The 22,319-nt window shown below is 38.8% G+C and overlaps 1 protein-coding gene across 1 annotated transcript in view; it reads left to right on the top strand.

Moving 5' to 3' along the window:
- Positions 1-21,321, top strand: part of RGS22 (regulator of G-protein signaling 22) — a 61,742-nt gene extending 40,421 nt beyond the window's left edge. Inside the window, exons 16-26 of the mRNA XM_019471059.1 lie at positions 2,184-2,276; positions 2,805-2,971; positions 4,814-4,976; positions 5,593-5,751; positions 7,583-7,642; positions 9,661-9,822; positions 12,798-12,977; positions 14,527-14,688; positions 18,698-18,805; positions 20,497-20,599; positions 21,179-21,321. Of these exons, the coding sequence (XP_019326604.1) occupies positions 2,184-2,276; positions 2,805-2,971; positions 4,814-4,976; positions 5,593-5,751; positions 7,583-7,642; positions 9,661-9,822; positions 12,798-12,977; positions 14,527-14,688; positions 18,698-18,805; positions 20,497-20,599; positions 21,179-21,321 (1,500 nt within the window). The remainder of the gene's footprint in view (positions 1-2,183; positions 2,277-2,804; positions 2,972-4,813; positions 4,977-5,592; positions 5,752-7,582; positions 7,643-9,660; positions 9,823-12,797; positions 12,978-14,526; positions 14,689-18,697; positions 18,806-20,496; positions 20,600-21,178) is intronic.
- Positions 21,322-22,319: the final 998 nt, after the last annotated feature.

Here is a 22,319-nt window from a genome sequence, read left to right as displayed (position 1 = left end):
TTGAAAGTTTGAACATTGAAAAAAACTTACTAAAATAAAATATACTAATCCAAACACATCTGCAAAATATTCTCTTCACTCTTCAGCATCTTTTCTAAACTTTTGGATAAATTATTTTTTCTAAGCTATTTTTTCTAAGCTGTTTAAGCTATAATAGTTTATGACCTGCAGAACACTGTGTAATTGACTGATGCTTTCATTAATATGAAACTTTATTTACTTTCTATCAGACTAGTTTTACAGTCTTTTGTAAATGTGTATTTTCCATGTATATTACCAATACTAGTTGTCTAGTATCTATTGCCAGTCCTCACTGAGTCATCGACTCAGCCAAGTACTATTATACATAATTTTTGTATAAAAAGGACTCTGCTTTTGAACACTCTCTGAACACAGTGTTTTAGTATCTATTAGTATCGATTGCCAGTCCTCACTGAGTCGTCATCGACTCAGCCAAGTACTATTATACATAATTTTTGTATAAAAAGGACTCTGCTTTTGAACACTCTCTGAACACAGTGTTTTCACTGCTTCTAGCAATGAAAGAATTCCTCCAGAATAAGAATTGAAAATATAAACTTTTGCTTTAAGTTAAGTTAATGCGTGTGTCAGTTTATACCTCCTTGAGTTAAGCAAGGGATAATCTATTGCCCTTTCAGTTTAGATGATGCTTTGCTTTGCAAGTGTAGTTATGTGCAGACTTCTTAGTGCCCTAATAACATGAACATCTTAATCAGAGCACAAAAAAACAGAACTAAATCCTTCTGAGTGCACAATACATGTGTTTGTGAAGAGTTATAATACACAGACATAAAATGACCTGTTCTAGGAGGCACTAGAGTCTCTTTGTACTAGGCGCAGGCTGATGTTTAGGCACACTCCTTCCCAGCACAAAGACAAGGTCTGCTCTGTATTTTGTTCAGTCCCTGGCTTTACTCTTCCCCTTTGTTCTACCATACAGCAGGATATATTTGGCCCATAATGAATCAAGATATTTTATCAAGAATTAGGTGAGTCCAAAATTGTTTATTTGGGACATGGTCACTATGTATCTACATTTTTATCTTTAAACAAAACATGAAAACAGGAGAGTTCCTTTTTGTTGTTGACTCTCATCCTGCCTCTCTGCTTTCTGTTTAAACTTTATGAAAAATGTTCTGAATTATTTTCCTATTTACTTTCAAACTACATTTTCTTTTAAAGAAAGAATACCCAAAAGCACTTTATAACAGTGGAATAGAGTTACACTGAGCCTGAAGGCATTCAGATAACACGGTGATTAATGTGGTATTCACATTTAGACAAAAGCGTAATGAATATTAATCTAAAAACTCTCTTCTCTCTCTTGCACATAAACTCTTGTATAATAAGACCACAGCTTTCTAATCTTTGTAATCGGTGTGCTAAGTAGTATAACGCATTGGCTCAATTTTGCTAAGTATCCTAAAACCTGCATTTGAATGGTTTAGTCAGCGGAGAGGGTCAACAAACTATTCCTTATGCAGTTACCGATTGTTTGCACATAACATGGAGAACTGCTCTAGTTATATATATAAGGCTTCTAACTAAGTTAAAAATGCCAATACTTCATGAGTTCTAATCATGCACAATTTATTATTTTAAAGCATTACCTCCTATAAAACTTAGGAAAGGGACAAGACTGAAAGTCCGAAAGCTTTCACCTTCATTGTTTAGATATTATAGCATCTTTCTTGCCTTAAATTTCCATTTCTGGAAATCTGTGGCACTCTTTTTGACATTTCCCACTGAGAGTCATAGTTTTAAGACCTGTTTTTCTGCTTCTCAGTGGCACTTTGACATACAATTTGCTGGTATAGGCAATCAGGTAAGTCTAACACAATATATGCAATATAATATATACACAATATAATTTAGCAAATTTTTTAATACAAAGTTCTTTTCTTAAAGATATACTTAGGTTATTTAGTGGTGTTCTGTAGAAATCTACATGTGATCCTATACAGATCTGAAAATTTTGTTCTACCAGAGCTTTTAATTGAATTGTTTGTCACAAGGATGTGACTTCTAGTGTCTTCTAAACATCAGTCTCATTACTGGCAAACATTCTTTTCTATCCACTGTCACTGGCAAGGTGCCCATCCAGTTCTCCATCTTTCTATAATGTGTACTGTAGGGATGACATAAGATATTATTTTTATTAGGTGGAGTTGGTGGAAGAAACTCGACAGCTGGACTCCGTGTACTTTAGAAAGCTCCAGGCTTTGCATCAAGAGAGTGGTTCCAAGAAGGATGAGGTAAGACAAGTACCTACTAACAAAAACAAACTCTTTTTCTATCAGAGGGGGTTAACACTTTGAGTATCAGCAATGAAAGACTGACTACATGCCAGTTTGGAAAAGCAAGTAGTCCGATTTCTACCATTCATTTTGGGGATTGACAGCCATTGCGTTAATTACAAATACAGGTCTTCTGTCAGTTACATCAACATCAGACCACTGTATGATCGGAGTCAGTGAGACAGTTTCCACTAAAGTCTGTGGAATGTATTTTGGGCCCTTAATCTTGAACAAATACCTCAATTTCAAGTAAATTACAGGTATATATTGGTTTATTTGATTATGGAACCTGCACACACTGGTATGTTTAAAGCAAACATAAAACTAAAGCTGATTAAGAGCTGGAGCCTTAACTCAATTTGTTTTCTCAGCAATCAAAAAGCCATTCTACAGAGACAGAAGTTATCTAATGCAAGGATTATTAGACTGAGCAAAATATAGAGATGAAAAAAGCAGTTATGCAAGTGAAATAATTTCTTCCCTCAGAGTACTGTTGCTGACACTGGTCTGCCATCCTGCCCTGATGCTCTCAAAGAAGATCAGCACTTGCGTCAAGTTCCCAAAGAATTGGCAGGTCCTAATCTATCTGACCTGATCCATGACAAAGAGAAGTTAGAACAGTTCTGGGCTTTTCTTAATAACCATTCTGCTGGGTATGTTTCTTCGTTATTATTATTTTACCCATTTCTAAGTTCAGAAGAAATCTTTGCTGGGGATCTTGGCTATCTAAATGTTCAGAGATTTTAGTCTTTTTTAAAAATGTGTTTGTATATTTATGAAATACACATGCACGTTGTTCAGACAACTGAATTGTCTTAAAATTTTTGGGGTAAAAATTCTTCTGTCATAACATATTTGTATTACAGTTCTGCTTTCAGTTTCTGCTTTGATTAGTGGCAAACCCCCCGAGTAGAGCAATTAGCCTATAATGAGTAAAAATTTCTCTTTTTTAGTACAGATTCAATTTAGTACATTTTAAAAATTAAAGCTGGATGTTATTAAAATGTACAAATAGAAGACTGCCATGTTATTCTCACAGTGTGAGAGCAACCACAGTTTTGTGTTTGCACTGATCTGAACAGAATTAACTACCAGCTCGTAGCAGATGCAGTTTATGCAGGGTTTTTGAAAAAGCGAGCCCGTTTGTTTAAAAATGAAGATCTAAACAGAAGTTCTAGCAGAAGTAAATGTGAGTTTGCCACCTTTTTTTTTTTTCCCCAAGCCCCACACTAATCTCTATCCTGTTTTAGGAAAAGGCAAATACACTTTTTAAGTAACTGCTAGCAAGTCCTTAAATTGTCACTTCCTTCCTTTAACCTGGGTTCCCATGAGCTGATGCTTTGCATATTGCCTATTGCTTCTAGTCAAGCACTGCTACCATTTTAGATTGGATATTGGTCAGCTTTTTCAAAAGTGTCCAGAGACGGACATCTAGCACAGGATTCCTCTGGCCAAGACTCAACGTCATCACTTCTGCTTATCGTCATAGGTTCCCTTTGTAGTCAGAGAGAGAAATACACACTTCTGGACACAATTCTTCTAATTCTGAAGGTAACATCTAAAACCAGTTTGGATGGATCATTCCGAAAGATGGCTATTTCTTCTCACTGACTACAAAAAGACTGTAGGTAATGAGTTCAGATGGAGATTCTTATGCTGTGGGTGCCTATGGTGCCATGACTTTTGAGTTAGTTGTCTAGACCAGTGGTCTCCAAACTTTTTCGATCGCGCACCCCATCAGTAAAAAATTTTTGAGCATGCACTCTCAATATATGTATAATTATTTTTTTATAAATTATAGACATGTGCTACTGAAGTTCTAATATTTTCTTCCTGCCCCGCAATGAATCGTCTCACAAACCCCACTTGGGAGACCACTGGTCTAGAGTTTCTCTCTAACTGGGTAAATGGTAGGAATCACCAGAGAACAGGTCACTGGCTAGGATGGGGTCCTAGACAGGTATGCTGAATTGCCTCTGGGACTTCCTGCCTCTCTGTTAATCACAGACAAGTCCCATCTTAAGTGATAGAGCCAGGCAGAGAAATGTTTAATTTATGGAGAAATTTTCTTTTGTAAAAATTCATAATGAAGAAAAACATTTGAAAAAGTCCCACAAAATCATGTTTTAGAGCTGGGTCCAGACCTAGTAAGTCTGAAGTCCAGCTGGCATGCAACAGTAAAGATGCTTAATAGTACTATAAGCTGAAGGGATCCTAGAATTAATGCGGTCTGGAAAATTTCAGCAAAAAACAAATGTGTCATTTGCCTCTTCATCAAAATTTATGGTTCTGTTATTGATCTGCCTGTTCAGCAAGTGCCATGGTCTCACCAGATGGTACTAGCAAAGAAAAAATGACGTAAAATTTCAGTCCAATCTGACCTGCTATTTAGGACTTGAACACTTTGGTGGCTTGTGGTTAAACTAATAACTCCCTAGAATGTTGATGAAATTAACTCAATATTGAAATAACATTCTGTTTAAATTTGTTTGTAGCATGGATCTCATGTGCTGGCTAGATATTGAACAGTTCAGAAAGATGCTCGACAAGGATGAAGAAAAAAGGGAGGAAAAATCTAAGGACATTAAAAACAAGTACTTAAACAAAAAATACTTCTTTGGACCCAACAGCCCAGCTACCAGCAAACAGCAAGAACAGGTACCAGTTACAAAACCGTTCATAAAGAACAATCACACTGAATGTGACTGAGATAAAAGTCCATAAGCAGCTTTACTCCAGCTTTTCCCCAAGCTATCTCCTCAAATCTTACCTATATTTTTGGCCAGAAATTTGGTTCTGTTCTGGCTGTGGCGATCCCCTCCTTCCTGTTCAGGCTCTTCCTCCCACGTCCTTACAGAACATCTCTCTTAAACCCTGATCTGAGGCCGCAGCCAGACCATGCACAACACAGCTCAGAAAACGTGTAAAAACGGCTTTCAGGCAGAGTGACTTGTTCCAGCTTTCTATTTTAGTATGTCAGTAAAGCCACAGACAGCGAGTCTGAGCTGTGGTACTCCGATATATCTTGATACTTAGGAAATTTACTTGGTCAAGCTGGGGTATTATTTGATGGAGTCTGTATTCTATTATAGGTAGGGACAAGTGTAATCTGTTCCCTTTTATGAAAAGTACATGTGAGCCTTGGGTAAGCATGCATTAAATGCTTTGCTTACAGTTAAGCTCATGCTTTGCTAAATCAAGGACAGAGAGAGATAAAGGACTTTTGGTATACACAAAAGTTTATGTCATGTGTTATTGTATTTGGATTGCTTAGCTAATGCATTCAGGTGGAGGATGGGGACAAATCCTTCATGATCGACTTTCGGCAGCGGTTCTGCTAGAAATTCAGCAATGCGTCCAGAAGAGATTAGAAAAACAATGGCTGCCATTGTTCCTGGCAGATGAGCACCATGGGGCGGAGGGACAAGCAAAGGTAACTTTTTAACAACAGTAACACATCCAGACATTGTTTTTTGTTTGGCTCATAATTTACCATTGGGATAAAATGGTTCAGAGGAAAAGCAGCCCACAAGTCACATTCAGTTTACATTGAAAGAAACTCTCTAGCATGTACAGGTTGAAGCATTTAGCTTGATAAATGTGAAGGCAGTTCCTCTGAAGGCTTGGTGTGGCTGACAGTATTATTGTTAGACCCTAAATCTGAAGGAGCTGGTGTTAGCTCTGCTGCCAGCCAGGCTGTCAGGGGAGTAAACTAATCTTTGCTGTAGTGCTGCACTCCCCATATGCCATTCTGCCCTAGCCATACACTTGCACACAGAAGAAATGCTGCTTTGTGTAAAGGATTTGCCCAAGGGGACAAGAACACAGGCGAATGAGTGGGCTTCCCACGCTGTATTCTCTCTCTCTCTCTGTCTCTTATGCTGTCCGTATTCTCCCATCTGGAGCTGCAGTGCCTGTAGAAATGACTCCAGGACTTGTGAAATTCTGCTGAGTGGGGAGGTTAACTGCTGCAAGCCTTGTTTCTAATTGGTTACTTCAGAAAGTTGCCAGAAAACTGAGAATGAGAAGCCTTTCACTCCTGCTGGCTCATTAGAAAGACTGGGGAATGGGCAGAGCTAACATCTGCCTTTTATGAGAGTGCCTCTGTGACTGCAATCTGCGTAGGGAGATCATCCTGCTGGTGACAGATGCAAAAAGACTTGTTTTTTTTCACTTCCACAAAAGCTCTGAAATGTGAATGTCATAGCAGAAGGAAACTTGACAGTTCCACCAAGCAGACACATAGGCAGACTGCACTGATTCATAAAACTTGTTTTCAGTGATCTTTTTAACATCAAGAAGGTTGTCAGAAGTGTTGTCAGAAGTGCATTTGAACTGGATCCTTTGCATTGATTCAGAGCACTAAGCAATCTGAAAACTGTAGGTTCCAATAAGGCAAATTGTAATTTTAATAATGATTATGTTAAAGCAAAGTTTCCTTACCCTCTGCCCTTTTTTAGCTGAACTCTGCCTCCTTTACGAGCCATGGCACAAGACCATGCGATAAGGTTAAGCTGCTTCCAGGTCTGGAAGCTAGCTCACGCCTCTTCTTGCACCTGCTGCACTGTGCAGGGAGAGTAGCCCATGTAGTTTGGAAAATGCTGTATTCAACTCTAATAAACAGTTTACAGGAAATACATACTTCTGATGAGCTTTTAGTCTTTTCCCAACTCCATTTATGTCTGACTGCTCTTTTCTCTTTCTTACTGCAAATTCAGAGGATGAAAAGGTCCTTTGAAGAACGTATTTTAGAAGAAATGAAACCAGATGACATTCTCCACTTGGCTTCATATTTCACAGTGACCAAACACTGTGGGCATGCTATGTAGTCCTTATTCAGAAAATCTGCCCTTGATTTGAGGTGTATTTTTGCTACAAAGAAGCTGCAGGATCAAGCCTGTATTTCTGATACAGCTGTCCAAAGGAACTAAAAACATTTTATATCAAAAAAATGTTATAGCCCAAAATCTGTTCCCAACATAAGTGGTCACTCAGAACATTATGGGTAAGGTAAACCGGTGGAAGAGCGCAGTTTGACTGCCATTGCCTCTTGTCTTCTCTAACTCCCCAGTCTTAATGAGCACATGCTCATTTATAGCTGAACAAGGGATGGCGTTCAGCGTGGGTCCACAACAAGTTTCAGATATAAAGATCCAAATGAGGATATATCAACTATTCTACCACTGTGCTCTCAATCATTAGAGGGCTGAACATGAAACAAGAAGAGTTAAAAAATACAATGATAATCTTTTGTTCAACCGTAGATAAGGAACATAACTGAAGATCTTCCACGCCAAAAACAGAAGACAACTAGGATGTGGAAGGCAAGTGAAGTTTACTGTGTCTCTTGTGTCTGCTGTTTCGCTGTCTTTTCTGTTTGGACCTTGCACATCCTTCACAATTTCCCTGCTGACAGTGTGAGGCCCAAATATAAGGCTGTCAAAAGCAGGCATGATTGTATTGGCTACAGTGGACTGATTACTCACATTACTGGTGAATTTAGCTCCCTGCTGGATGTTCACGGTAAATTTCTCTCCCTTCCTGGCCGGAGAGGTCATACTTGAAAAAAACATGTCTCTTGTCCTGGGTTTTGGAGCACTCTTAACCCTCCTCAAACTGGTATTGTACCTTTAATTCACATTTATCTGTATTTTGCATGCAGTGGACTTATTGGGACAAGCTGTTCATTCCAGCATCTGGTAGTTTATTTATTATTGCGAGTGGATTACGTGCAGACACAAAAGGGAATGTGAAGTATGCAGTGGAGTGGGCAGGTTTAATCGTATCTCACAGTATCTGTTTCATTTAGAATTGTATTTTAATCTTACAGCACTGAGATAATATCAATTTTAAACATCTTAAACCTTTGTAATAATACATTTCATCAGATGTTTGCCAGTTTTTTCCTCTTGAAGAGCAGTGAACTCTTTGTGATTGCCAACATACAAGTTGTGTACATTTATTCAGTTGAACTTTTATTGTCTGTTGAAATCAAACTGGAGACCCGGTCACCAATTATCCATGCAAACCATTAGCTCGAAAGGGATCCAAAGTGCATGTGGGTTCTGTTAACTGAGTTTTCACTTTGTCTGTTTGTCAGAAAGATGGTTATTTTCCATGTTCTGCTTCAAGGTTGTTGACCCATAAAATAAGCAGTGTTCGTGTATTAGTATAGGGGTGGGAGCAACGTTTTGTTCTTCCCTTCATGAATATGTCCCAGAAATAATTTTTCCGAAAAGTTGCCTAAATCCTGGTCACAGGGGATAGAACATGTTTGGAGAATTGGAGGAGGGCTGAGAATATGCCACCTTACTGTCTAAGTTGAGCCGACTTTATTTTAACCAAAGGACCCTCTGGACAACCACCACCCACCCACTCGCAAGGGTAGGCTCTCATCACTGGCAGCCTCTGTGGCAGGACACTAAGTGTAACCTCTGTTTTTAAGAGAATCTGCAGAAAGACTTTCAGCTTAGAATCAGGTTAGATTTCCAGGACTGTCTGCAGCAACTGAAAATGTTTCTGTCCCATGCTGACCATTGAACAGCACTCCATCCCTCCAGGACTTCAAGAGTTTTATACCACTGTTAGAAGAGAGTTTTCATTCATCCATCTGATAACAAAGGGGGGTTGTTTGGCTTGCTCCTCAGTGACAGCACAAGAACTGTTTGTTCAGGAAGCCAGGCCAGCCTGAACTTCATTTCAAACAAACTGTCCCTGAATAAGCCATCTTTCTTTCTCCACCCTTCCCTGGCTGCCTACTGCTCTGTGCTTTGCAGCATGAGGATTTCCAAAATGTCTCGATGACTTTGAATTCTGTTTTACTATTGGTAGCTTTATTCCACAGAAAGCAAACTCTCTGGCTTCTGTTGGTGATCATGGCAACACATTTCAAAGCTCATTTTGTTGGTGAGATCCCTGTCAGAAGCATTTTACAACTTTAAGCTATGTGGTTTGTCTGTTCCTTTTTCTTTGTTGTTTGTTTGCACAAAACTCAAACTGTTCTCTAGAAAAGTAGCCTGTTGCCATAATCAATAACAATAGCTGTTTCCATACTTTATAGTATGTAGTCATATGGTCTAAATCATTGTCAGTCATTTCCTCTCCCATCACGTCTTCCAAAAAATGTTGCCCAAACCAAACTGGAAAAAAAAAAAAGAAAAAAGAAGGAAAGAAAGAAATGAAACCTTGCCACATTCTATTGTATCCATGTCATAAACTCATAAACTACTGAAAGTTAGGGTGAGTGCAAAGATAAGAATCAGACAGTTTCCGCTAACTAATGCTTTTGTTATTACTTTTTTAAACAAAGTTTATTTGGTGCATTTATTTCTTCTTTTGACAGCATGTGGACAATAAGTGGGTTTCTTCATCTAATGAAATAATTGCTTTCCGCAAAGCGCTGTTGAATCCAGTGACAGCAAATCAGTTTCAACGCTTTGTGTCACTGAAAGGAGACCTACTGGAGAACGGAGTGCTCTTTTGGCAAGAGGTACAGAAGTATAAGGTATGGTGGTAAAATGGAGCAATGGGAATATCATTCAATTTGTAAGCAAATGCATCCATTATTGCATATTAGGAGAATTTTAACAAGAATATCTCTAGGCATTTTCTTGTTCATAGTAAAACCTTTTTCACTGTTTAAACTGTTTTTTCTTCAGTGAAAATCCTCACTTCTTAAGGGTAGCGATTTTTAATGACTTGAATGTATTATCCCTGTATTTCTTTATGCTTCTTCAAACTGTAACATTCTTCTGAATCTCTAAAGGGACACTACTAACTAGCTAATGCCCAGATTTTGGTATACATCTGTTGAGCAGTAGAAAATATGTAAACATTAAAATGTTCATTCTGTCTTTATAGTTACATACTGTTAAATAATGGGATTGTTGCTGAATTTGGTAATCCCTCAAAAATCAGAGAAAACTTTTAAATTCAATCAAATGTACAGATGTAAAGATAGTATCTACCCAAAAACCTTATATGCACAATGCAGACCCCAGCTCCCTTGCACTCTGTACAGTCACATTTGACTGCAGCTGAGGATGTGGCCAAGATGAAACATGATGGGGAAGGTCAGCAGGGATTGCCTCTCTCCCAAATACATGTCCCTTTGTGAAATTGCTGCTGTGTGGGGTGAAACACAATGGGAAAACTCTGGAGTGAGCAATTAAATCACATTGCAGCCTCCTAGTAGCACCCTGGACTGAATGCAGGGGCACCACAGATCTTTCACTTGTTTCTCATTCCTTTTTGCCTCTGGGATATTGCTTATGCAAAAGTGCTACTGGAGTGCAGAGCCTCTCCTGGGATCCTGAACATAGCCTGTGTACACATTGCAGGCAGGGAGGATGAGGTTAGCTAACATGCTCAGGAATTAGGAGGTAAACACAGTTGATGCTGCAGTAGCACTTAGAGATTCTGCTGCAGGCATGTGGGTGTATTTCTACTGTTTAATTTTATGCATTTGAATTTGAGGTCTGCTTTAGAAGCTGAAGCTCCTCTGTTTTCAGGGGGCAATCTCCCCTCCTCACAGAGTCTCTGATCCCCAAGCGAGGAATCATCATCGGCTGAAATGCTCTCTGGGGCTGCTGCTGTCTCTCTCTTGGTTACAGAGTGACTAGCTTAGACTAGAAACTTGACATGAAGGCACCTGAAGTTCCATGACATAAATCCTTCTCAAAATATTTGATGTTTTTTCAGATTTGTGACTCTTCATTGCTACATTGTGGAGGATGTGGAAACTTTCTGCAAATTAATGTGGAGTGTAGTTTAGGTTGTTTTCTTTGTGGATCTGCTCTCTGAAGAAAGCCTTCATTGTTTTATGTCCCACCCCCTCTCCTTCATTTATGTTAATTTTATTTGTCTTCTTATCAAGAGAAAGTACAATCTGACCATATTTCTACATGCATGCGATTTGTCATGGTTGGCAGTTGATGCTCTTTATAGAAGCAAAGGGCTGGAGTAGTAGGAGTGTTGTGGGTCAGGCTGAACTGGAGGAATACTGCCAAAGACGGGGGCAGCACTTTACACAGTGCATACTTGTATTGTCTGAGCCCTATCATGCCATCAGTTTAGACAGAACTCCCTTTAGGAATCAATGACTGCATTGCTCCTCGTAACCCATCGGGCTGGCGGCACATCTTGGGACAATCAAAAAACAAACAAAAAAATTTTTAACAAATATGAAGAAATATAACTCTGTGGATCATTTCCATCTGTTCCTCTATGTTCATGTCTCATCCCTCTTCATATCATATGGCTTGTTTGTCTTCCCTCTTACTACAGCTCTCTGCTTTTTCTTCTATGCTAGATGAGCAAAGGAAGCCATAATATATTCTTAGGATATACTGAATATGTTTTTGTATTGCCTTACTTTCTTCATTGTAGCTGTTATCATTCTTTTTTTCCTTCACAAAACTAAAAAGTATTCATAATAAAACAAGCCAGCTCTTTCACATACCACATTTCTGGTTAAAAGCCCTGTTTTTAATTTCTTTGCAAAGTAAATATCCAGCCTCCTATACCAAAACTAAATGCACATTCTTCACTTAGAGAGCTCTCTTCCTGAAAATTCTCTGGAGTGCTCATTGTGTCTTTAGTAGATATATGTGATAATCTCCTAGTGTTATAGAAATCTCTTGATGTTTATGGATAGATGGAAAGTTCGTGTTTCAAAGCGTTTGAAGGAAGTTCTTTCTGAATTATTTTTCCTTCCTGTCGAAGTCCAACGGTAGCATCGTCAGAGTGTGAAAACACAGTAATAAGAGGTTTTACAAGAACAATAGGATCACATTAAAAAAAGTAGAACCCCCCCAGTGTTTCTCTGAGATCTCACCCTTGTACATTCAGGTTTGTTTTGTATTCTGTTCTGCACAGAGTTATTTCAAACACTGAGGTATTGGGAAACTAGAAAATCTTAACGAATAGGGAAACTAGAAGATTTTGATGAATGGAAGATTGTACTGGTAGCTGAAATTGTCCCTTCTTGTGCCAACATTCCTGGTTATAATACCTTGTACCCTCTAAATAATTCCCCTCTTTTCTTGGAGTATTTAGAGCATTTCTTTGTCTTTTAGTTACCATAGCTATGTTGGTCATAGCAGGCTCATTGTGAAAATCAGTGCATTTCACACCTCTAGGTGTGTTTCTCTTTTCAGAAATGCCTCCTATTTGCCAGTAATGTACTTAGACTGAATGCAGGGTAAAAACTATCCTGCCCCATCAGAACGTGCAGGCAGATATTATCACCTAAAAGCAATGATTGCTATATATCTGCATTTGCAAACCAGAAGTCCCACTCATGTCTTAACTATGTCTTTGACCATGCACATTTGCTGTAAGAATTTTGTGCTACGTACTGAAGAAATTTATTGTATAATTATTTTTGTATGACTATTACTCTTTGATCACTGGGCCCCTGTATAAAGGGTCTTGCATCTCTCTCTCCATTGACTGAAAATGCTACTTTTCGACTTTCAGGATTTGTGCCATTCTCATTGTGATGATTCCACAGTCCAGAAAAAGATCACAGCTATTATCGACTGCTTTATTAACTCTGCCGTCCCCCCAGCTTTGCAGATTGACATCCCAACTGAACAAGCAAAGAAGATTCTGGAGCACAGGAAAGAACTAGGACCTTACATTTTTAGAGAAGCACAGGTAAGAAGCTGGGAGAATGTCTGTAACAGATCTGGCTAGAGTCTGTGTGCCTGATTTTAAGGACAGTCTTTGTTGCTTACGTGACAATTTGGACTCCATACATAAGCCTGGGCATGAAGGAGAACACTATAGTCATGCATTTCAATGAAGATTGTATGGTGGAGATCACAGAGAGGCTTCAGATATTTACTGCTCAATAAACTGGACAATCTCTGACAGCTAGCTGATCCTGGAAAGGTGTTATCCAGGTCTGTGTTAGGAATTCTGGCAGTAGAAATTAATTCTGTCTATGTTTTTAATCGCTTGTTCTTTACCACTTGGTTAATGTCAGAGAAGTAATTTGTAGTTAGAAAGTTTGTAGTTTTTGTAGTTTATGAAAAAAAAAATGCAGCTGTGGGTAAAGCACAAAGACAGCTTAACTTACTGAATGTCTTTCCCTTCTTTATTACAGAAAGTTTGTATTAAATGGCTGTAGACAATTTTCTCTCTGATCTTGGTACTAATCAGACTGAACAGCAATTTGTGAACCTTTACTACAGACTTACTATTTTCTTATTCCTTGTTACTGTCTTCTCTGACTTATCTTCTAAACCCAAGAAAGCTAGTTCCTCTTCTTTTCCTATAAAACTGCCACCAACACCTTTAAACATCAACTGTGAGTCCATAAAGTGTTTGGATCACAAAAGATGAATGGTTTGTCAGAGAAAAGGGTTCATATAGGTCCTAAGAGAAATAAGTCTCATTTCAGCCTGTGTAAAACCCAGTGAACTTCAGAAATGTGGCACAAAACCAAGGGAAGAACTTGGCCAAAAAGCTGTGACTGGAACATGACAGTGACTCACATGTCACTTTCAAGTCTGTTGAGCCAGAAGCAGTGAGGTGCTGAGTATGCTCGGCTCCTTTGAAGCCAAGTTTCTCAATGAGAATTAAACATCTAAATAAACTGAAAAATGTGAGCCTTAGTACGTGCAGCAACAGAATTCACTGAGCCCCTCTGTTTGCTTTTCTAAAATTGTTTTTCTTATTCTAGTTCAAAAAAGACCCTGTGAGAGATTATATCATTTAAAAATTATCCAAGATTTGCTCATAGATCTGTAATGTGGTTTAAGAGCCTTTCCAGAGGCAAAAAAGTATTTCCTTTCTCTTAAGGAGGGGAAAAAAAACCCTCTCCCTAATGAACTGAATATTTGAAATACTTGAGCAGAACAGTGGTGCAAAAGCAATTCTACTGGTGTATATTTTATCAGGAATACTTGTAAAAAATGATGGATGTTTTCATTAATGCAAACAATTGTTTAGGGAAGTATAAAAAAAGAAAGTGCCTTTTAACTGTGTTTTAGGAAGATTTCTCACCAGTAATAAACACACTGATGAAAAGCATGTGCCGAGCAAAGCTGGGCTGAAATGTCAGGACACAGTACGTGGGAGGAACAAGGCTGTGTATTCAAAAAGAAATAGTTATTTCATTCTCATGGTAAACTACATTTTATTTTACAGTAAACTGTTCTTTTAATATGGTCAAGATTGACTTTCTTTTCTTTCTGCGCAGATGACTATTTTTGCTCTTCTGTTTAAATTTTGGCCAAAATTTTGTAAGTTTCAAAGGAATTTGGCTAGTGACAAAATTCTGCTTGCCTTGGAGAAAAAAAAGGGAAAAAAGATGCGAAAGAAGGAAGGCAAAATAGTAGAGGTAAGGCTCACAAAGTTTCAGGTGACAGCTGACGAACTGCACAAAAACTCCTTCATGAGCGAACATACACGAATTCAAATATCCCTTTCTCAGCCTGATCCAAAGCTACCGAAATCTTTTTGTTAGCATTCAAGCTTTACATGCAACCCGGTCCTAGGGCGATTAGTTCCCAATCCTGCCAATGCATATACATATGTTTAACTTGAAGCAGATGAGTCAATGGAATACTCCTTTCATTAAGCAGAGGGGAAAATGTATTTTGGTCATCTTTTGTGCCAAGAGAAGCGTGAAAAAGAGGGCTGAATTTAAAAAAAAAAATCTATGTACGGTCCGTGTACAATGGGTAACTGCAGACCTGTTTGCACTTTCAGTATGTACTGTCCTATTTTAGAATTTACAGTCCTGGGTCACTATTGAAAGCAAAACAAAACAAAGCAAAACCAGATTTCATATCTATTTTTCAGAAGGAGCATTTGAAAAGTCTGCACACTATTTTAAAAAATATTTATGTGCTAATTGCTTTGTATAGTCTTTGTCTTTTCTGGAATATTTCTCAGCTTTGACAGTGAAATTGTTAGACTGTTCACAATGAGTTTCCAGACAGTTTCAGTGCATTAACAGAACTGTGACCTCTACAGCAGAATTCTTGCTTGTAAAATTGTTTTTCTTGGAATTTTATTATTACAATATAATGGATTTTTCTTCTATTGATTATAGGCTTTGCAAAAGTTTATTTTTTACGAAATGTAATTGTTTGGCCAGCTTTGAGGAGAGAACATTCCTTTAAGGGTAGAGGAATTATTGGACTTGCAAACTATCATTAGTAGCATTAAAAGAACTTTACATATTTTAAATACCATGTACACATGTGTTGAGATATTATGATGAGAACCACATGAGTACATGGACAGATAAAGACATATATGCCCGTAAGAACTTGTACACATTGTTATCCTCTTTTAGACACATGAAAACTGAGGACTGGTGAAGTGTTACTCAAGGCCACACACCAATGTCAAGTGAAGTTTAAAACCCAAGAACTCATGTTCCTTTCTCCAAAGCACATTGCCTCCATACAGATATGTCTGGCAAGGCCATTGGCAATACTTACAGTGCAAGAATGCAATATTTCAAAGTAATGCACTTTTGCGTTTTCACAGACTTATTTTTTCCATCTGTTTGTTGCCTGTCTATGAGACTTCTGATTAAGACCAAGGAAGTAAAGAGCAAATCTTGGCCAGGACAGAAGCCTAGCTTTTATGGGGAACAAATGGCAAAGGTGAATTACCCTTCTATAGGATGAGAGGAAATGGCCTCAAGTTGTGCCAGGGGAGGTTTAGATTGGACGTGAGGAAAAATGTCTTTACTGAAAGAGTGGTTAACCATTGGAACAGGCTGCCCAGGGAAGTGGTTGAGTCACCATCCCTGGAAGTATTTAAAAGACGTGTAGATGCGGCGCTTGGGGACATGGTTTAGTGGACATGGTGGTGTTGGGTTGGCGGTTGGACTCGATGATCTTAGAGATCTTTTCCAACCTTAATGATTCTACGATTCTATGATTCTAAGCTGGGAAATAGCGTAAGAAATTTTAGAAAGTGACAGGCAGAGAATGCAGTTCAGTAAACAGTCTGCAGACTATTCTCACAAAAAACTATCAGTAAACCAGTTACCTTTTAAAATCTCTGGAAAGAACTGGTGGAACAGATAAGTTTTTGAAACCCTTTCCCCCCTCTATTATTGTTTAAAGAATTTGCCATGCCCTGTTCTCTTGCCTGAGATTTCTGTCCCCTCAGTGACAACGTAACTATTCAAATGATTCAGTATCCCTGAAGGATACTGATAAGGTTCATCCGACATAAGCGACAGCAGGTTCACTTGGCAGCTTGTAGGTGGTGATGATTTCTTGGCATTTAAAATAATGTCTATGCTCCTCTGCCCCACCAGGCTCATGTTGAAGGAGAGGAAAGCCCTGGCAAGGGTTAGAAATTATATTTTTTTCTTATATATATACTCCCCCCCCCAAATCAGTTGCCATTTTGGGTTTATGTCAAAAGGAACAATCATGGTCCTGGGGCAGGAATTTTACTTTCTTCCTTCTCACAAATTTGTCCCTGGGGTGTCCAGCCTACCCTGGCTCACCTCACTTTCTGAACTGACTGGATAAGAGTTGGACTTTTATGTATGGAAAATATGGGCAGACAAGGAGGTTTTCATTGGACAATGATGCGTGACTTGGTAGTACTCAACTATCTCAATATTTTTTGTGTGTGCCTATTTATTATTTATGGGGCAAATCCTATCAAAGGCTTCCTGGCAATGGACTCAGTGCAGGGGAGGAGTGGCTGACAGCGAGGGACACCATGCAAGCACTGTACAATGCAGAGACCTCTTTTAAGCTTAGTGTCTGGAAGGCAGGGATGGGTAGGTACAGGGTGAAGTAAGCTCGAACATTCAACATAACGTGATTGCTTCAGTATTGAGCTGAAATAGTTGTTTTAAAAGATATTGCCTTGGGAGAGTATGGTTTGCTTCTCTGTTTTCACAGATTTGGCCTTAGTGTGGCACAGCTGTATGGGCTCATCTTCGGCCTGTCTGTGGATCTGTTCCGTTGTTAACTGCTAGGTGCACATGCCACATACTTTAAAAAATATCATCAGTCACTTTTTGCAGACTGCCTTGATGCCAGTATTTGTAAATTGTTGTATACACAATTGTATTTTACCTCCAAAATAGATTTTGGATTTTTTGCTTTCAAGTGTACAAAATAGCTTTAACTTACATGGTAAATCTGTTCTTACTCTTTCCATGCCCTTAGCAGAGAAAGGTAGAACCATAAGCATTAACTTTCCTTTTCCATGTTTCTCTCATCTCTCTTTAAGCTTCTTAGCAGTAAGCTTGTTTGTTAGTAAGTGGTGTAATGTCATGGGATATGACATTGCCATAACATTGCCTAATTTATTATGAGAAGACATTATTAAAGACCTCATTTAATTCACCATTCTCACTGAGAAAGCTAGCAAACATAAACTGTAGTATATTAGTATACACACTATTTCTGTATTTGCTTTGGCATCCCTGTTCCATCAATTGAGTGTGCCACAGAAGTTAGTAAGCCTGCTCTGGAGAGAAGATAAACACCACGCTGCCTGGGAAATTCTACACCCAAAAGTCACCCTTCTAGATGATGGGTCCATAGGACAGTGGGGATGATAAGGAAGGAAAAGGCACCTTGGGAGCAATGATGTAGGATATTCTGATCCTTTTCCAGATCTTTCAGGGACTTTCTGAGTGACTTTGGGAACCATTTGACCTCTCTTTTTTTCTTTCTCATTTGCAACATGGGAGGGTTATATTGCTCGCCTCATGGGGATGTTGTGGGGTTAATTATGTGAGGTTAAATATGAACATTGATTAATGTTCATAAAGAGTTTTGGGATCATCAGACAGAATGTGCAAATGTGCAGCCTTAATAAAACACTAAAACAACATGAAAATGACAAATAGTTAATCACTAGAATGGTTTACCAAGGGTTACAATGCCTTGTCCTTCACTGTAAATGTTTTAAATGAGATCGCCTGTTTTCCTAACATGTATACTGTAGCTCATTCACAGCTACTGGACCAAGCTGGAATTAATAATGAGAAATCCTATGTTCTACATTTATACCTGAGGCCAAATCAGAGGATCACAATGGCCTCTCTGTCCTTAAAATATGTTCTATTGCAGGTCTGCCCTCTCACTTAGCTATATTTTGGAGCAGCTATTGAATCTGAAAGGAAGATATTCTGCAGGAGTGTAGAGGTCAGGAAACTTTGATTAGGACAAAGAAATGCTTTAAAAAAGCAGTATCTTCTGCTATTTTTTATTATGCCCAACATGATGAATTACGAAACTGGGCATTACAAAACATTACAAAACATATGACACTATCTCGTTTCCAATGACAATTTTTGCTTCCTCAGACTTTGCTTTTTACTTCAGCTCAGTAACTATTGTTTACGTCTAATTATGACTTCTTATTATTGCCAGGGTAAAGAAGCGGGAACAAAACTCATCAGTCTGTCAAGCAGTGCTTTGGTAGATGAGATTGGTGTGGAGAGAGGACCAGCATCATTTTCAAATGGATATGGGTGGCAGGTGAATAATAAACATGTTGCTACAGATATCATCATTCAAGAGAGATAAAATGATCTTGGGAGAATGGGAAGGAGAGGTTTGGTATTGCATACTACTATCACATGGTTCTTTGATAAGTGTTCATTCTTCTACAATTAACTTCACTGTTACAAGTTTACCTACCTTACAGGTGATTTTTTTTCTTTCTTTATTAATTTTTTTAAGATTTAGGTTCTGAATAGTATTAACATCTAACAACCTATTAAGCTCTTTAGGTGTGTAGGTTTAAAAAGAATCTTTATTTAAAGATAAATTCAAGAAAAGGAAGTTCACTTCTGGAATAAGCAGCTTTTCATTATTTGTGAAATTCATATCCTGAAAGAATTTGGTTTAGGCTTGAGTCCTGTTCTGCTCATATGTCAAAAACTGAAGCCAAACTCATTTAGGAAAGCTAGGCATTTGAATAGAAAATCTGATGAAAATAGCTCTTTAGTACTTCTTCCAGAACAACTCTCATGATGCATCAAATCTGTAGTGAAAAGGTAACAGTCATTTTACTGGAGAAACAGGAAGAATAGACATGCCACCTCAGGCATATCAAGGGATCATTCATAGCTGAGTTGACACTGCCATAACATAACGGGGCATCTGTGCAACCACATAATCACAGCTATGTCATGCGATGCGGAAGCAAATCACACTTTGGCCACTGCTTGTATTCCATAGAGCTCTTCCCATGGCATTACGTTAGCGATGAGCAGAATATAGAAACAGGCAGTCTGCAATACCCCCAAAATCTGAAACCACAGTGCAAACTGCATAGTTAAGCTCACATTCTTATCCCTTAAATGGACCATTTTACTTTTTCTCATACCTATTAAAAAAAAAGTGAGTTGAGTGAGCCAGTATATCAATATCAAACGCCTAAGCCCTCAAGAAGAGGCAGGTAATTGCAGAAAGAGCAATAATCTTTTACAGAGCAGTTTCTTCTCCAAGCCCCTTTCTGCTATAGAAAGATGCTAGAAGTTCTTCTTACTGAGTTATGACATGACAAATTGGCCCCAAGCTTCTCATGCTGTAAGGAAAAAAAAGGCCAAATAAAAGTACAGTTCCCATACTGATTTGGGAGAGTGACCTAAAATTTACATGGAACCTGAACTGTGGTTGTTGCAATGTAAAGAGCAACATCTGTTCCTTAGAAAAGGAAAGGATGACATCTCCAGTTGATCTGCCTCTAGTGGTAGCAGCATTCTGCTGGAGAGGGCAGGCAGAAAGAACTGTGAGGCTAATGAGACCTTAAATGATTCGAGAAAGGACACTCTGGAAGGATGTGGCAGGGAGATAAAATCAAGTCCTCAGTAGCACAAAAGACTGATACTTTGGGAGGGGAAAGGTCTGCTGTATTTAGGTTTTGAAGATGAAAGGAGAGAGAATAGGACTCAGACCAGGGATGGAGAACAAATGAATGTAAACATCGTATCTGTCAAACTTGCTTAAATTGCATTTCATGGTGTTTTGAGATTCGCTTATTTGCAGCAGTATTATTTTTCCCATGATTCCAGTATTGTCATGACAAAACTTCTCTTCTTAATAATTGTGATTATTCAATACAGGGATATAACATAAACAAGTTTTTTGTCTCACTGTTGAAATGGACCAGGAACTACCAGTGATATGGTCTGGAGGCTGATGGTTTTTAATGGTTCTTGCAGGCTTCCTGGTCATATTCCAAGTACATAGAAGCCTTGGAGCAGGAGAGAATACTCCTTAAAATGCAAGAAGATCTGGAGGAAAACTCATCATCATTCCCTACAGGTTGTTAACCAAGCTCTGTAGTTTAGGAGGACAAGCTTATAGCTTTGGTGAAATTCTCTCAGTATAAGGACTTTGTTTGCTCTCCTTTGGAGTTGTGTACATAAACCTCTGCCTCTCTTATGCTGTCTGCAGGGGAGTTGCTCTCTGCACCATACTCGTGAGTGGTAAGTTTTCTAAGAAAGGGAAAGTGAAAGTTGCAGGGTATCAGCATCGCCTTTACTGCACAGGTCCTACTGCAGAGAGGAATATGGCCATTTCTTCATTCTGCAGAGTGACATGGCAATCCTGTTTGGTTCACTTACATATTTCACCTCCCTGGCTTCTTGTGCTTCATCAACTTACATACAACCAGAGAGATGAAATTTTTTTCTCACCAGTTTGTCTGTATGTTTTCGGGGGATGTAAGAGGCATTGCTTCATCCTTGTTTCAGCTGTGAATATCCTCTTAGGTCTTCCCCAAGGATATTATGACCTGTTTGTTCATTAAATAGCTCCATTTAGCAGTAGGGCTAGCAATAGCACCATGTAATATTAAACCCCTTCAGTTTCCCATCATTTTAATTTTCTTTCCATATGCAGGTACCTCATCTATGTCCTTCCCGAAGCCTGGAAACTCCGAAAAATCCACCATTTCTCCACAGAGTAGTGTGATTTTGGAGAAACACTCAAATCTTCCCAAGAAACAGAAAGTGAGTACCAGCCTGCCAACAAGTGTGCTTTGAAATTTGGATTCTTACAAGTTAGTTTTCCTGCTGTCAGTGCTGATGTTCATTAGTAGCAAGTTATCCCACTCCAAATCATGTTTAACTGAAGCTGTAAAGCCTCAACATGAAGGTAAGATTATTTCTCACTTCAACCATTGTTAGTGGACCTAATGTTGACCAGATGGAATTTTGTTGCAAAATGCTAGTCTCTGAAATGCAGTTATCTAAGCTTTCCAGTTAAAATATTTTAAATAGGAGCATGAGATGGCTGGAGGAAGCTCAGACCCCATGGTGTTACTGGCAAGGGCCTGACACAGAACTAGCAATAGATCATCTCTGCTGAAGCCAATTAAATATTAGAATGGGAGAAAGAAGTGGGACAGTGAAGAGATCTGATAAAGACAGAAAAACAGATTTTGCTTCAAAGCTTGAATTCCTAGATGGAAGAATCCTCTGGAGGTTTTGCTTTGTTTTTTTAAGCCTATGCTGAAATTAGATGGACTTAAAAAAATTAATAGAACTTGGACTATTGCTCCCCTTCCTTCTCTGCTCCTCCTTCCTCTTCTAATTCTGTATTTCAATGCTGCTATTTTAGGCAAGTTGGTGTCCTGTCCTTGCTAGGCCTCCTAAACTTCCCAGTGCCTGAATATATTCTTCCTGTGGCAGCATTTTTTGTATGTGGCTTCAGAGAAAACTGCAGCATTCCTTGGTCTTCCCTCACGTTCTCTTTCTGCCCTCTTATCACCTCCTCTAGTTGCAGTTAAAGTCATCCAGTCACCTTGGACCTTATGCACCTCTGCAGGTGTTACTATATTTCATACATTTATGCCTTTTTGTACTGCAGCTCTGCTTCACATGCAGCTATATCAGTGTGGAGAGTCCTTGCGCAGGGGCTTTGGTCCTGCTCTGTAGCTGAGAAACCTCCAGCTGGGTCCAGTGCTCAAAGAATCATAGAATCATAGAATCATTAAGGTTGGAAAAGACCTCTAAGATCATCGAGTCCAACCGTCAACCCA

The sequence above is a fragment of the Aptenodytes forsteri genome, unplaced genomic scaffold, assembly GCF_000699145.1.
Source record: "Aptenodytes forsteri isolate BGI_AS27 unplaced genomic scaffold, ASM69914v1 Scaffold208, whole genome shotgun sequence".
Taxonomy (NCBI): domain Eukaryota; kingdom Metazoa; phylum Chordata; class Aves; order Sphenisciformes; family Spheniscidae; genus Aptenodytes; species Aptenodytes forsteri.
This window is presented reverse-complemented; position numbering and strand designations above follow the sequence as displayed.